The 15,581-nt window shown below is 39.1% G+C and overlaps 1 protein-coding gene across 2 annotated transcripts in view; it reads left to right on the top strand.

The window, feature by feature from the left end:
- Positions 1-15,581, top strand: part of GRM3 (glutamate metabotropic receptor 3) — a 225,104-nt gene that overhangs the window by 139,280 nt on the left and 70,243 nt on the right. For both annotated transcript variants that reach the window (XM_032304952.1, XM_032304953.1), the window contains exon 3: positions 9,899-10,754. In XM_032304952.1, the coding sequence (XP_032160843.1) occupies positions 9,899-10,754 (856 nt within the window). The remainder of the gene's footprint in view (positions 1-9,898; positions 10,755-15,581) is intronic.

Genomic DNA, 15,581 nt, shown 5'->3' with positions numbered 1-15,581 from the left:
TATTCAACAACCAATATTTTTTATGACCTGCTTCCTTCCAAAAAAAATTCAAGTGACCCGTAATGACATGAACAGGATAACAAAGGGGACATAAGTATTTGAGTAACTACTACCAATCAAATAAAACAATTTAAAGTGGACTCAAACTTTTCTTTACACCTCCAATCTTGATATTCCTAGTATGAATTTATTCATCATTACTGGGATTACATGAACTCACAGCCAAGGCTGGAATGCATGTTTTGTCCTTTTCATCATCCTTCCCTGACTCTTTCTTTTCAAGTTGGATATCATCCACTATGGCCTTTTTAAAACACAACTTCGATCAAGCCATTCCCTTAATTAAGAATTTTAATAGCTTTTTATCTTTTAAAGAATAAAGTCCAAAATCTTTAGCATAGCATATAAAACACATAGCAGTCTAGCCACAGTCCCTCTATTCTTCTTTACCCTCTACTAAATCTTGCAGAGCACTGGTTGCCCCAACAATACTGAATTAAACTATTAAAACAAATACTTCTCGGTGTCCAAATTCTTCCTTCTGCCTTAAAACTTCCTTTCCTCGTTCTCTAGCAAAGTTCCACTGACCCTTCAAGATCAAGGCTAAATGTCTCCTCTCTACAGGAGTCAGCCATGACTTACATGAGTATCATCATGAGTTGCTCCTTCACCTGTCTTTTGTTTAAATTTGTATACATGTACCTCAAAATCTTAAACCTTGGTAATGTTTCCTTGTCTCATACCAGACTATAATTTCTTGGAAGACAGTAGGAGTACATTACTCATCATAGAAAGCTAAATTTTAGAATACTGCCTGGTACCATTGGCACTGATCAAAGTTTGCTGGATGAATGACTTTAGGGTAAGAAATTATCAGCATCTCTATCACTTTTTGAGCCCTTACTAAGTGCCAGCGAGTGAGTTAAGTACTTCATATGTGTTATCACTACATCCTCACGTAACTTTTCAAGTGAAGGACTACTATTATTTCCTTTCTACAGGTGGGAAAACTGAAGCTCAGTAGTTAAAATAATTTGCCTAAGTTCATGCAGCTAGTGAGGAAAGGAACTGGAGTTCCAAATGCTGGCTTGTTTGATTCCAACCCTGTGCACTGAACCACTACACTATTTGCTTTCATCCCTTACAGCTCTGTTGAAGGAACAGAGAAACCATGGATAACACAGTTCTATTTGCTACACATAATATGGCATAGAATCTTCCATCCTAAATTATTGCCCCAGGGCCTCAGAAGTAAATACTGACCTTTTTTTAAAATTAGGCGATAGCCCTCAGCTACCCCTCTCAAGCATATCAACAACTTTTGGCCTTTGGTTAAAAACCACAAGAGTAGAAATGTCTTTCTTATTGGTAAGGCCATATTTGTCATATTGTGATACAAGTAACTTCCGGGTTACAGAAAATATACCTTAGTGCAACTTGTGCTTCTATTAGATCCTTAACAGGCATTGTCAAAAATCAATACCCAAGGTATTAAAGGACATGCTTCTAACAGGTCTGTTGCTGTCAGGTCTTCCTGGGAACCACATTTTTGCAAGGGTAGCTGGCAAACATCAATATACTGTGGACCAGATCTGACACAGACCTTTTGATCCCACTGTCAATGCCTAGAGCCCAAATGAATTTGATTCCATGACTGCTCTTGAAAATAAACTCACGGAGGGAAAAGGGAGCAAAAATCAGATGCAGATGATTCTGTGAGCAAATGCCTTCTGGTTCTTTTTTTGAGTACTTCCCAAGTCAGAGTGGAAACAAAGTTATTGCTGAGATAGTGCCCTGTTAGTAAGGGCGGAAGATAGACACCTGCCCAATGCAGAGTGCCACTGTCATGATGAGAAACCTGACATGTCTTATAATGCTAGTCTCCCAAAAAAAAAAAAAAATGTGATTTAAGGGATCCTATGTGGTCTGCATATCATTTCAGTTATGAGATGTCAAAATGGATAAACTTTCTATTCATAAACCCCTTTGTCACAAATGAAGAAAATTAAAGTGTATTACTGTCTAGGTTGCAAACCACAGGTGCTGAGTGCAGTGATTTCAGGAGTTTAGATATCAGGTTAAAAATCAGGTTAGCTTCAAGCCATTTCTGTAAGTTTTTTGCCATGAATAAGGAATCCTTTGTCTGGACTGTCTATACAGAATCATGGGGATTGAGTCATGCTGTTGAATGGGAAAGGCAATATGAACCTTTGCCTAGTGTGGCCACAGCATGTAAGAGGTAGTGACTTTTGCAGATTATACTGAGTAAACTGGCATTTGCTACACTCTATAATGTGATTTCCTAAATCCAGATTAATCTCTGGCCTTCAGACATGGGCTGCAGTCAACTGTTTCCATGCAAAATGTTCCCAGATGTGCTACAGGTAGTGTGGTCCAAAAAAAAAAAAAGACTAATCCTTTCCATAACAACAATATGATTGGCATCCTTTATGGGCAGATAACTCATGTGATGTGAACAGCTTGAATTCCTCAGGCAGTTTCTCAACTCTACACCACCTCCAGTTGCAGTTTAAAATACAAGCCAATCCGGGATTTTGTACTTAACAGTGCAACTGTATCCTTTGGAATAGAGGGGTCACTGAGGTCTCTTACCATCACAACTTTTAGAACCTGCTTTATGTAATAACATGTGTTATGAGGCAGCAGATGGTTCAAAGTGCAGCACTCACTGTTTCTCTTCCAGGCTTATATATAATCATGTAATTAAAAGAATGAAAGCTTTCAGCACTGCACATGTGATAAAACAATTAAAGTTATAGACTTATTCTTAGAAAACAGACCCAAAGAGATAGATGAATAGCAAAGGATACAAAGGCAAACCCATGGAGTCTACTATTGAATCTCCTAACTCTCAGGACAGCCATAAGGAGTTATTTTTCAAATGTATATACTTCAGCGCCGTAGACCGCACTTCTCTGGGAAAGTAAGCATTTGATACCTCTCACCATCTGGAACTCTTAGGTAAGTACAGATCCACATAAAAATCAGTCATTGTCATTCCTTTTAATATATTAGCACAGCCTCAGAAGCCAATGACAATGAAAGTGCTGAAAAGCATCCTTGTGAATGGACAATCATTTGAGTAGGTAATCTGTTTCTACCAGATTCTAAATCTGTACACCCCTTTTCGTCTTCTGTTGAAAAAAAAAAAAAAAAAAAAAAAAAAACCTGGCATTGTGCCATCACAGAAGGCAGAAAGCTTGTGTTTCAAATGGGTACATCATGGATATCCTAAGTGGGAAAGGTGACCACAGGACTGATGGGCGGGCTCACATGGGCCTGAAGTTTCCTATTCATATTCCCTTTTCACAACCTCAAAGAAAAGACTACCTGAGCTCTTTCCCATAATTCATACTTTTTCATTCTCATGACCGGAACATCGTTGAAATGAAGCATGACACCTGGAATCCTAAAAAGAGTCCCTCTGACTAGCTAAAAAAATGTTAGAAGTAAAACTTCCAAATAAATTTGTCTTTAACTCAAAATTCCCAACATAAGGACAGTTTCAATGACTACAGTAGTATACATCCACAATCAGCTGATTATTGGAAAAGTAAAGTTTTAAACATCCCAAGAAAGAAGTAGCAACTATAAGGACAGCTCTGGGGTTTGGCTGCTTATGTATCTTGTACAGGAAGCACTTGTCTCCAGAAAAACCTTACCTTACCAGCAGACCTTACTATCAGTTCATTTGTTGAAGCCTGCCTTAGATATACATTTATAGGATTCCTACTTTGGTGTATGATGTTCAAGAACTAAGGTTTCATGGATAAGGCTCTTAGTTTGCTTCCCTTAGAATGAAAAGACAGTTTTCTAGCCCAAAAGGAATTGGTTCAGTGGCCCAATCCAGTTGATATCATATTGACTTCCTTTTGTATACTCCTAGTTAGTGACACAGAGATAATTTGAAGAAACCAGTTTTTATAGTATGAAAACCTTTGCTTCAGATTCCTAAATGTCTAAGCCAATTCCATGTCTAATGTGTCATCTCATTTTAGTGGAATGAACATAATTAGTGAAAGATCCACATTGCAGAGCAAATCATTTATCAATAGTGTTTGAGAGTATCTTTACATTGCCTGCTGGTAGCCAGCTATTTTTTTCCCACAGAAATCTATGCTTGTAATAGAAAAGATTACATGGGAGAGAAGCAAACTACTAACTCATTCATCAGTTCATTCACTTAACAAACATTATGGAGCACCTCTCTATTGTGCAAGACACCGAGGAAACAGAAATTAACTATACACATCCCCTGTCCTTAAGAATTCTCATTCCAGTAGAGGAATTAGCAATTAGAAATCACTATTATACTTTGATATGTGCCATGAGGAAAATACATAATGGAGGACAAGAGTCTCAGATAACAGGCACCAACTCAGCTTGAGGTGAGGCATAAAGAAAGGTTTCCCAGAGAGGGGGTCCTTGAATGGATTCGCCGAGCAGACAAGTGGTAAAGGTCGTTTTAAGCAGAATGAACATTATGTGATAAAGAATGTAGATTTGAGAACATCATTTGCAGTAAACTTTATGCACAGACCCAGAACATAACACATTGAGGAAACTACATGGAACCGAGCTCCTCCGGAAGGGACAAGAATGGGAAAACAGTGTCAGATGTTCAACAACAGTGTCAGATGTTCAACAACATGTAACAATGGTTTTTTTGGACAACTACTGCAGGTAATGCCAATCCTAAATAACTCCAGCTTGCAACTACAAAAATGAGAATAATACAAGAAATCTTCATTTTAGACCATATCATCTGCAATGTGCATAATAGTATGTGGCCAGGACTAGCATCCCAGGATCCTAAATGTTTCTCCTTTAGCCAACAGGATCAATAATATATTTATCACTTAACAGGTTACAATGAAAACCTGGCAATGGCTAGTCCTACATAAATTCAAACCAGCCAGAAAATGAATACTCCAAGGTGTGCAAACACTGAATATCAAACTCTAATACACACCACATAGGGGAAAGAGTTCCATTAAATGTGTGCAGCCTCTCCAGCCCCTGGAAATAACAGGCTTTGCCATAAGGTCATTGTATTTCTCACATAAATCATGAAGCCGAACATGATCATGATATTTATAGCTTGAAGCTTTCAACCTCACAGTTAAAATTTCCCAGTGGATTCTCAGACAACTGCTGTTATCTCTGAAGATGGTCAATCAGAAAGCAAATGCTCACATAGCCACAGGAAAATATAGGCTGAAAAATGAAAAAAAAAATATATATATATACTTTTGATAACAAGGACTGATTACTCATGGCCCTCAAATCAAGGAGTTTATGCCACCAGAAATTTTTAAATAGACAAACATGTTATAACTTGAAATATATATCTGCCATAGTGTAGTGAGAAGATTCACATATGACAGAGGTGCAGGGCTTGGATTGAGAACGGACTGAGTCTGGGAAGGTGACCGCAGTGACAAATCCTATGGGCTCTTTAGTAAGATCCAGAGAAACTCTGCTTCTCGGTTTCTTAATCTGTACCACAGGCTAATGGTAGTATCTACTGCATAGATTGTTATGAGAGTTAAGCTAGATAATACATCTACAACAACTAGAATGCTAGCTTGTACCAAAATATGAGGACTATTAAAAATATGAAAGATCTTTAAAAGACTTCCAAATAGGGCAGTCCACAAATAGTAATTCTGAAAATAGGAACTATGGGATAGTTCATCCCTGTACACTCTTGAGGAATTGTGAACTGGTATCTAAAAAGGGGGTAAACCCCTCAAAAATCCATCTTTGACTTTAGCTCCCCTTGGATTTCTGGTGCTGAACTGCAACTTAGCATTTGTAACCTCATTTTCCCCCAAGTTTTCTTCTTCTTTGTTCACTTTTGTCACTTTAACTTGAATCCAGAAATTTACATCTCTTTCTATGTCATATCATCTTATTGCCAGAGAGAGTCTAGTCCTTTGGGAGAAATCAGGAAATTGGGTCTCATCTTAGCTCTTCTGTTTATTGGCTGTATAAATTCTGGAAAGTCACTTCACCCCGTGAGCTTCAGCTTCCTCACCTATAAAACAAAAGGCTTAGATCATCTTCATGGTTCCTTCCAGTTCTAAAATGTAAAGATCTTGTAGCTTACTTACATTTTTTTCCCCAAAGTCTGATAAAAATTTAACCTGACTTGACCACCTCACACAGACTTTATTTCAAACTACTGTCTTAGAATATATTCAACTTTCTCATCCAGTTCCTATCACATTCTCTTTTCCACAAGAGTCCAAGTAATGTCACTGATGCCTTATGGAAGTCACAGTCCTCCAGGGCTACACTTCTTCCCTAAATTGTTCAACTAATGCTGAGATGTTCTCTAGTGAAATCCATTCTTTATGAATTGGTGCTGTGTCTTTCTAAGCTCTTGCATGACCTCTAATCAAAAAACAAAACAAAATAAAACAAACAAACAAACAAACAAAAAAACACTCTACAGAGTTATCAAAATATATCCTGCTAACTGATTTATTCACTCTTTATTTTTTCTGAATTTTCCCTTCCTCCTTCCTTTTTAACCTTCTGACAGTCCTCCCATTATTGATTTCTCAAAGATTACTGATGGTGATTCCACAGATTCATCTACTATTTCTTCCTGAACTCAGAACTGGAAGCAAACTCAAATAACATGATTATGGGTTTCTGTTTGGTCTTCTCTCCCACACTGATGTGAGATAACATCTTCATATAATTGTATTGCCATCTCCAGGTTAGGACACATTCTCACTGGAGAGATAGAGGATGACAGAGGGACAGAACAAGGTCTTTTCATTCACATTCTGGAACCACCTTCCCCAGCCAATGATTCTCCCTTCTCACCAAGTCTTTTGCTGAAGCATAATTTAAACACAAAACAGAAAAAACAATCACTTAGTTCCATTTTCACATTTTGTGTTTTAGTCCCACTACTTCTCCTGGGTTAATTCCCATCTTTTACGCTATCTATGGGGATGCCCGAGGACCCGGCACACCTCTAGCACCCATCCCTTGTCACTAGTACTGTTACCAATCAAATGCCCCCATACAGGCTAACCCAGTGGTTCTTTGAAGGTCTTGTCTTTTCTGAGGTTTTTTTTTGCAATGATTGTATATGGTTGGAGTTATTTTTAAGTCTTTCTATTTCTCTTAACCTATGTTCCTTTTTAGAGTCTCTGGCCATGAGAAGTGTACCTCTACTTTAAACCATTTTTTTGCTAAAGCACATGTAACTTGATTCTGGTTTTCCTTCCTCCACTCCTGCTAATAATATAACTGAATAACTTTCTCTCAAAATTTCACATTACATCCCCATCCTACAATGGTTCTTCTTTTACTTTTAAAATGATGTCCAGTGTAGGAGTTCCCCTTATTCCTTCATGCTTTCTCAGAGAAACCATATGGCCAGTAAAGTAAGTCAGGAATGCCTCAGATGCCCAGTTTTGAGACAAATGAGATAGGAAACATCCAGTTGACAACTGTCTGGATTTTCCCCAATCCTACTTTCAAGTTTTTATGTCAGTAAGAAAGCACCTACTAACAACAGACAATCCAAGCCTCAACATCACTTGTGTTCTTCTCTCCTATTCTCCCCACCTGGATGTCTTTCTGTGATTCACCCTTCAGATTCATAGTCACATGATATGAATAATTATAATAATTGTAATGATCACAGTTTTATTCTAGCCCACCATCCTCCCCAACGTGCTACACCTCATTGTGGCCCTTCCCAGTGCAGGGAATCTTTTCCACATCCATTATTCTATGCATGGTTCCTTCTATTGTACAGCCTACCTTGTCTGAAAATTGTTTTCAGACTTCCTGGAGAGGCAGACATGAAGCCACAGGATCTTATCAGTCAACAGACAAGAACTCTTTTCTTAAGCAACTTCTCATTACTTGTACCCCTCTGGGAGAAGAAAGTTTTGGCAGCTTAGGATCTTTCACTTGGCTCCTAGCTGCCAGAAAATAATATCTCTGGGCATTTTTCAAGTCCTTTTATTCCTGCCTCCCTGAGGGGTTAAGGTCATGAAGAATGTAACTTGAAGATGAGAATAAACTATAGCATTAAGAGAAGACAGTTTCTCCAGTGCCACCCAGAAACACCATTACCAAGCCAAGCCTTTGTATGAGCTGGGCTCTCTCTTCTTGTACATAAATCCAAAGGAAGCTAGATCATCAGTCTAGAAGTAATGGCAGTACTTGCTTATTCCCACATCTATCAGGCTAAGTAAACAAGCGATACTCCTATGTTCAGATGAAACAGTGTAGGCCATTGTGTTCAGGGTCTGTGCTACTGATGAAAGAAGAAATAAATGGCATAAAGCCTTCAGCTACCCAGCTACCCAGCCACTTACCTCTGAGCCCCCAAATTCATCCATATCATAGGATATTTAAAAAATTCAAGAAAGATTTAGGTCTTAAATTTGCTTTGTTTTACATGGCAAGTGCCATATTTTCTACCTGTTCTATATGTAGTTAAGGAAGACGTACCAGGATTTGAAAAGATACAGAAAACATTTTTGATAACTCTGGGCTATCAAGTGTTGGTTTTAATAGCAGGACAGATCTTCAGGAACATGCTGTGTGACTGTGTATGAACTTGGCTGCTGGTTTCCTTTGCCAGATGAAATGATGATTAATCGGGACTCAGATGTCAGTTGTTTTATGTTACTTGTACTCTTTGCTAACAGCTGCCTTTTTCAAGCTGTGCTTCCTACATGTCAAATGTAAACCTGAAACCACAATTTCTAGAAGGAAAATTTCAAAGTACTCATAGAGTATATCAGAATACTCAGTGTTGTTTCTGATTAAAGTATAATTAGAATATTATATAACTTAGCTGAAGTCAGTAAAGAGATAGAAGGTTTGGAGCACGCAAAGTATTCAGGATAAAATAAAACAAACTTATTATTAGGTATACATACAAGGTTTGTAAATATTTTAAGATAATATTTATGCAAATATTCAATGCATAAAATGCTCTTTGATATGCTAGTATCACTTTCCTTTTTTATTATGCAAAAAATAAAAACAGTTAAATATTACCGGTAGGTGAATTATAACAAATTTAAATTCTTTATTTAAAGCTTTAAAATTTTGAAGTAGGTGGTTCTTTCTTGATAAGGTCTTTAGTATTTCCTATTTGCTTTTTAATTAAAAATGCCATAAAAATTGCATTTTTATGCTTTCTTTTCACACAGCCCAAACAGAAACAACAATTCAAAAGGAAAAAGAAAGCAAAGAAAATGTTGGCCAATCTTTTTAGAAGTTGAGAAAAGCATATGCCCAAAATTTGGAGTGGACCAAAACGAATTTTTTTTCTCACCCTAGATAATAAATGTCTAATTTGGACTGTCCATGTGGCATAAGGTTCCCAAATTAAACTCTTTCAGAGATTGCCATTTTTAGCAAAAGAGGGGGAAGTGAGAATCAGACAACACCCAGGCTCTCTATACAACCACAGCCAAGTTTTCTAAAAACCAGTTTGGCCAATCCCCTGTAGTTCATTGCCTGACTGGGCTATATATCAAGACTCCAGAAACTTAAAAGAACCACACAGAAGACACCTGAACAGGGCTCATCGTAACCTGGGGACTAGCATAAAGTCTGGGAGAAAGGGAGGACTGCCCTTCTCATTTCTCTCCTAATGCCCTTTCCCAAAGCATAAACTACCTGCTTGAAACCTGCTCCCTGATAACCAAAACACAGTATCCAGGGAAGTATCTGGTGATATGCTAAGAAAACTTCAGTGATCTAGAGGTGAAAAGGAAGCTGGGTCAACAGTCTGGTATTACTCATTTTTCATGTCCATTTACCTCCAGGTTTCTAAAACAAGTTCTTCTCCCTTCCTCCCCTCCCCCACGCCCCACCCACTCAGGTGGCAAACTTGCTGAGGCTCTTCCAGATCCCTCAGATAAGCTACGCGTCTACCAGCGCCAAACTCAGTGACAAGTCGCGCTATGATTACTTTGCCAGGACCGTGCCCCCCGACTTCTACCAGGCCAAAGCCATGGCCGAGATCTTGCGTTTCTTCAACTGGACCTATGTGTCCACAGTAGCCTCGGAGGGTGACTACGGGGAGACAGGGATCGAGGCCTTCGAGCAGGAAGCCCGCCAGCGCAACATCTGCATCGCCACAGCGGAGAAGGTGGGTCGCTCCAACATCCGCAAGTCCTACGACAGCGTGATCCGCGAGCTGCTGCAGAAGCCCAATGCACGCGTCGTCGTGCTCTTCATGCGCAGCGATGACTCGCGTGAACTCATCGCCGCCGCCAGCCGCGCCAATGCCTCATTCACGTGGGTGGCCAGCGACGGCTGGGGAGCACAGGAGAGCATCGTCAAGGGCAGCGAGCACGTGGCCTACGGCGCCATCACGCTGGAGCTGGCCTCACACCCCGTCCGCCAGTTCGACCGCTACTTCCAGAGCCTCAACCCCTACAACAACCACCGGAACCCCTGGTTCCGGGACTTCTGGGAGCAGAAGTTCCAGTGCAGCCTCCAGAACAAGCGGAACCACCGGCGCATGTGCGACAAGCACCTGGCCATCGACAACAGCAACTACGAGCAAGAATCCAAGATCATGTTTGTGGTGAACGCTGTGTACGCCATGGCTCACGCCCTACACAAAATGCAGCGCACCCTCTGTCCCAACACCACCAAGCTTTGCGACGCTATGAAGATTCTGGACGGGAAGAAGTTGTACAAGGACTATTTGCTGAAAATCAACTTCACAGGTAAGTGAGGAGCCTTTACTCATCTTCTGTGGGGTAAACAGGTGGTATCAAATAGGAATCAAATACTCTGTCCCTGACCCAGAAATCTTTGTTTCGGGGCCACAAAAAGGGTTCAGACTGTTAAATATTTCAAGATGCAATATGATGGCCATGATGTTCTTACTTATTTTTGAGTGAATATCTTCGCTGATACACTACATGAAATTGAAAGGCTCCCTAGACTAGGGTGATCTGTGGTAGCTGCCTGTATGTGGGCCACGCTACATTTGCTCTCTTTCTTGTTAGCTATGGGGTGTGACATGTGTGATATGGGCATTTAATCTTCTTTAGCAGAACTGGCAACTCTCTAAGGAACATGAACTCCCAAGCCTTCCTTGTGGGTGATTTGAGCAAAAGAATCTCATAACTTTCACAGTGGATGAGAGAAAAAAGTCGCTGTTTTCACAGAGCTTAATTAGGGGCAAAAAGGGAAAAATACTCAGACCATGGTGATTTCCAGGCATTTTAGTTTAATTATATACAGAAACATTTCCATGTCAACATTAAGAATTGTAGATTTTCTCAAATGATGTGATGAAATGAAACTTTTTCTGGGAGCCTGAGTATAAACAAATTAAAGGCTGATGGAAGTCATTCCAATAGAATAGTGAATAGGCAAAGGTGTATTTGAAGTGGCTTTTGTTTTCTCTTCATTTGATTCTAAATATGGTAAAGTATTTCTAAAGATAGCATTGCATTTCAGTGCATTAGTAGCATAAAAAGCACAAAATTTTTAGGTTTGCATTCTCTAAGAAGGCACATGTGATACATTAAAGTGCTGGTTCGGAGGACTTTAGCTTTACCCCCAAATCATTAATGGTAAGTAATATTATAGAGCACAAAAAAACTTGATGCCAGAAAATATTACAATGATAAAATGCTTTCACTTGCCTAAATTGCTAATAATCATCTCCCATGCCATTAGGGCATCATTCAAATCTACATAGTCTGTTTCAATTGGTTTCTCCCCCAAGACATGAAAATTTGCATGCTCAAATCATCCTGTTATTGGAGTAAGTGGCAGTTCTCACATCTCCTCTATAGGATCACTTGGCAGTCATATGACCTAAAAAAATCACTGGTAGGACTTATGCCCATTGGTTCCTACTCCAAAATTCTAATTCCTAAACCAGCCTTGAAAATAAGAACAAATTTATCTGCCTGCGTTTTGCACATCTTTTCCTCATTCTACCTAGAGGGAGCCAAAAGTAGTAGAAATCAGTTATGTCAATATTTTCTCCTATTCATCTACTAGAGATGTCTCTTACCATTGGAATGACTGTTTATAAGTGGCAAAGATTAAACTCTTTCTATGCCCTGTATTCCCACAAGTGCATTCCATATAGAAATAACAAATATATATTTTATATATAATATCAAATCACCATTTATCTCAAAATCCCAGATCAGTTTCCACTGACATATCCAAAAAATAAGAATGGACCACAGAATTAGTAAAAAATAGTATCTTTGCTCTAAATATAAATGAATTTCACAGGTATCTGTAAATACCATCTACAATGCACTTAAGTCTTACAGATAAATAAGATAAGCAGCCTCCCTACCCACTTCTCACTACCCTCGAGTTTATTATTGATCTTTATTCACTACATATATTCATTAACCTTATTATTCTAGTCCATCCCTCACTCCTCAGTATGCAAATATACAAATCTATCTGCTCATCAGCAGCTACTATAGAGGGAGCTCTTAGATTTCAGTGAGCCCTTGCAAGGTATTTTATATAACCAAATATTTTCCTTCATTTCCCAGACTGAGTCTTAAATGGCAAAGAAAAGTGAAGGAATAAGGCCATTATTTGGATAAATGAAACAAAAGTATCTTCTTTTTGTCTGTCTTGTTCAATTACTGGCTTTGATTCTACAATCTGGTTCAGCTTTGTAAACTTGACCACAAAGTGCTATTTTAGCCTTTTCACTTTGTTCAACATTACCAATAATTCTCCACCTCTGAAGACAGAAGGGTGAAAACCAGGTGGAAACTACAGAGAAGACAGGGAACTTAGACCAGCCCCCACTGCCACAATGCTTAGTAATGTGGGAATTGGACCAGAAAGTAGCTTACTATGAGAGGACATTGAGATGCTAAAGGAGCTAAATATGTATATTTTAAAAATAAGGTTAACCTAGTTATCTCTTGAAAAGTAGGTTTTGTTTTACATTTTTTTTTCTGAAATAGTATCTCTGTTTTTCTAATTTGAATATTGACCCAATGGACTAAGTACAATAGTAAACAGCAAACAATCTTTGCTCAAATGGGTTAAAAAAGTCCTCTTCCAGACATCTGCTTGTACTTAGCGCATTTACTCCAAGATTGTTCTGACAAGGGATAGTTGCACCCAACCTCCTAAGGGCTCTACTCATTACAGGATGGAAAAGCTAAGCCTCCCGAGACTTTTAACTACATAAATTAAAATACTCTGGTTCCTCAGTACGTTCCTACTAGCTAGTTCCAGCACTGGCCAACATGAGTATCCTTGGAGTTAACCCAGTTTGATATTCCTTTTACAAAAAGAGATTTTTGCAGAACTATAGTTTGTAAAACATTCTTCAGAAGAGTGAGCTCTCCCGTCATAGGTTCTAACCACTATCTACCTCTTGCTATGCACCCTATATTCACCCTTCCTTCCATAAAGACTACTTGCAGTTCCCCAAGTACATCATACCTTTACTTTTGTCCTTGTATCTTCTGTACATGAGATGTACATGTAATGTGTGTGTTTCCTTCACCTAGAACCTCTCCCCCGTCCCCATCTACCCTAACTAGTACCTTCACTCACTCGGTCTCCATTGATACCACCCTGGTCCTAGCCACCAAGCCATCTCTAGGCTACAGTTCTACAACAGCCTCCTAACTGATTCACTCTGGCCCCTCTCCATCCCAGCCTCCACAATCCATTCTCTCCACAGCAGCCAGGATGCCCTTTTAAAACTTAAATCAGAGCAAGTCACCTCTCTACTCACAAACCCTTAGAGAGTTCCCCATTTCACCCAAAACTAAAAGTCAAAAAGTCTTTGCAATGCCCTACAGATGTCTTCCCGGATCCACTTCTTCCCTGTCCTTCTTGCTCTCCTGTCATGACCTTTCATTCCCCCTGCCTCCCTTCACTCCAGCCATCCTTGTTTCCACTGGCAGCTCTAGCCATCTGTAATGCCCAATCCCCAGATATCTCTATGGCTAGTCAGTTCCCTTACTTCCTTCGGGCCTTTACTTTAATGTTAGCTTTTCTGAGACCCACCAGGCAATCCTTCTGGAAGTTGTAATTCACCGCCGCTACCCCACCACAGGCATCCCTATTTCTCTCTAAGCTGCTCTACTTCTTTTATACACAGTGATTTTTTTCCCTTTTCTCTTATACCACCTCATTTATTTTCATGTTTATTCTCCACTGTTTGATCTTCATACTTGAATATAAACACCATGAAAACAGAAACTGTTATCAGTTTTTTCACTGACAGAGCTCAAGCATAATGGGTGCTCAGTAAGTATTTGTTGGTTACGAATATCACTTGACACCCAAACTCATATTTCCTTCTCGGTCTCCACTACTACATTGTGAGCTTTTTTAAGGCAGAGAACGTATGTTTCATCTCTGATCTCAAATACACAGCATCTGGTATAGAGTGGGCATTATATAAATGTTTACTGAAGGAATAAGGAATGAGAAAAACAATCAATAGATTTATAATATTCTTTTTATAAAAATTTAATGTATATACTGTGTTCACTAACAAGTGAATTTCAACAAAGAAAAGTATATGACTTCTAGAATGGCTTGCATTTACTCAAACACTGTCCTTTACTTAAACACTGTCCTATCATTGTATTTGAGATCAATTTAAAACCTAACAGCAATAGCTCTGGCTCTGTTATCCATCTCTGTTTTACAGATGAAGCCCCAAAACTCACAGTGATTTGCCCAAGGTCATCATCTGGTTAGTGGCAGGAACAAAGACTGAAATCCAGTCACCGGGTCTGAGGCTGCTTTCACCAAGGACCCTGGGATGTTGAGGTCTTTGAGGCCAAATACCCAACATCATTTCTGACATATATTAGAACTTAATGGTATGTTGACTGAAGGAAGGCAAGACAGTCAACAGTTAAGTTTGAAATATGTTTCTTTCTGAGCTCTTTCTTATGATTCCTTTAATGCTCCCGGGCCACTTCTCCAATTAGTTGGAGCTGAGATGGTTCATAAAACACCCACACTTTGTTAGCTGAGCCTTAGAATCTAAACCTTAGGATATTAAAAAATTTTTTTTCAAAGCTCTTTTTTGTTGTTAGTAAAGTGATTTCCATCTGAAAGGGCCATATCATCCAGAATTCTGAAAGAAATATTTAAATGCGAATTGTTCGTTGACATTTGACTCTTCATAATGACTTTGAATGAATTCCATGTGCTAGTCATGTAAAAGGAAAGCTTAAACTACCAAGTGAGTTAGAAAGAGATGAAGTAGAGAGGGATATTAAACATCCACAGCCATGCAATATCACTCTCTGCTGTGTGTTCACAGTACAGTGCAATCTCTTTTTATTCAGAGACCAATTCCAGAAAGTGGAGGAGAATAAAATCACTGAGTGACAAAAGGCCTTCCCCAAAGATGAACTCGCCCCTACCTCTCAATTGACAGAGGTGGAAATTCAGAATGTCAGTATTATTATCTTCACTTACTGAACCACATAAAAGTGAACTCAACTGTCAGAATGATGTGGAAACCGGAGTATACCCAATTCAAAAGAAAAAAGGAAGAGCTCCCACTTACTGAA

This window comes from Mustela erminea, chromosome 11 (assembly GCF_009829155.1).
Source record: "Mustela erminea isolate mMusErm1 chromosome 11, mMusErm1.Pri, whole genome shotgun sequence".
In the NCBI taxonomy this organism is placed as follows: Eukaryota; Metazoa; Chordata; class Mammalia; order Carnivora; family Mustelidae; genus Mustela; species Mustela erminea.
The sequence above is the reverse complement of the archived record's forward strand: the minus strand, read 5'-3'. Positions and strand labels throughout refer to the sequence as shown.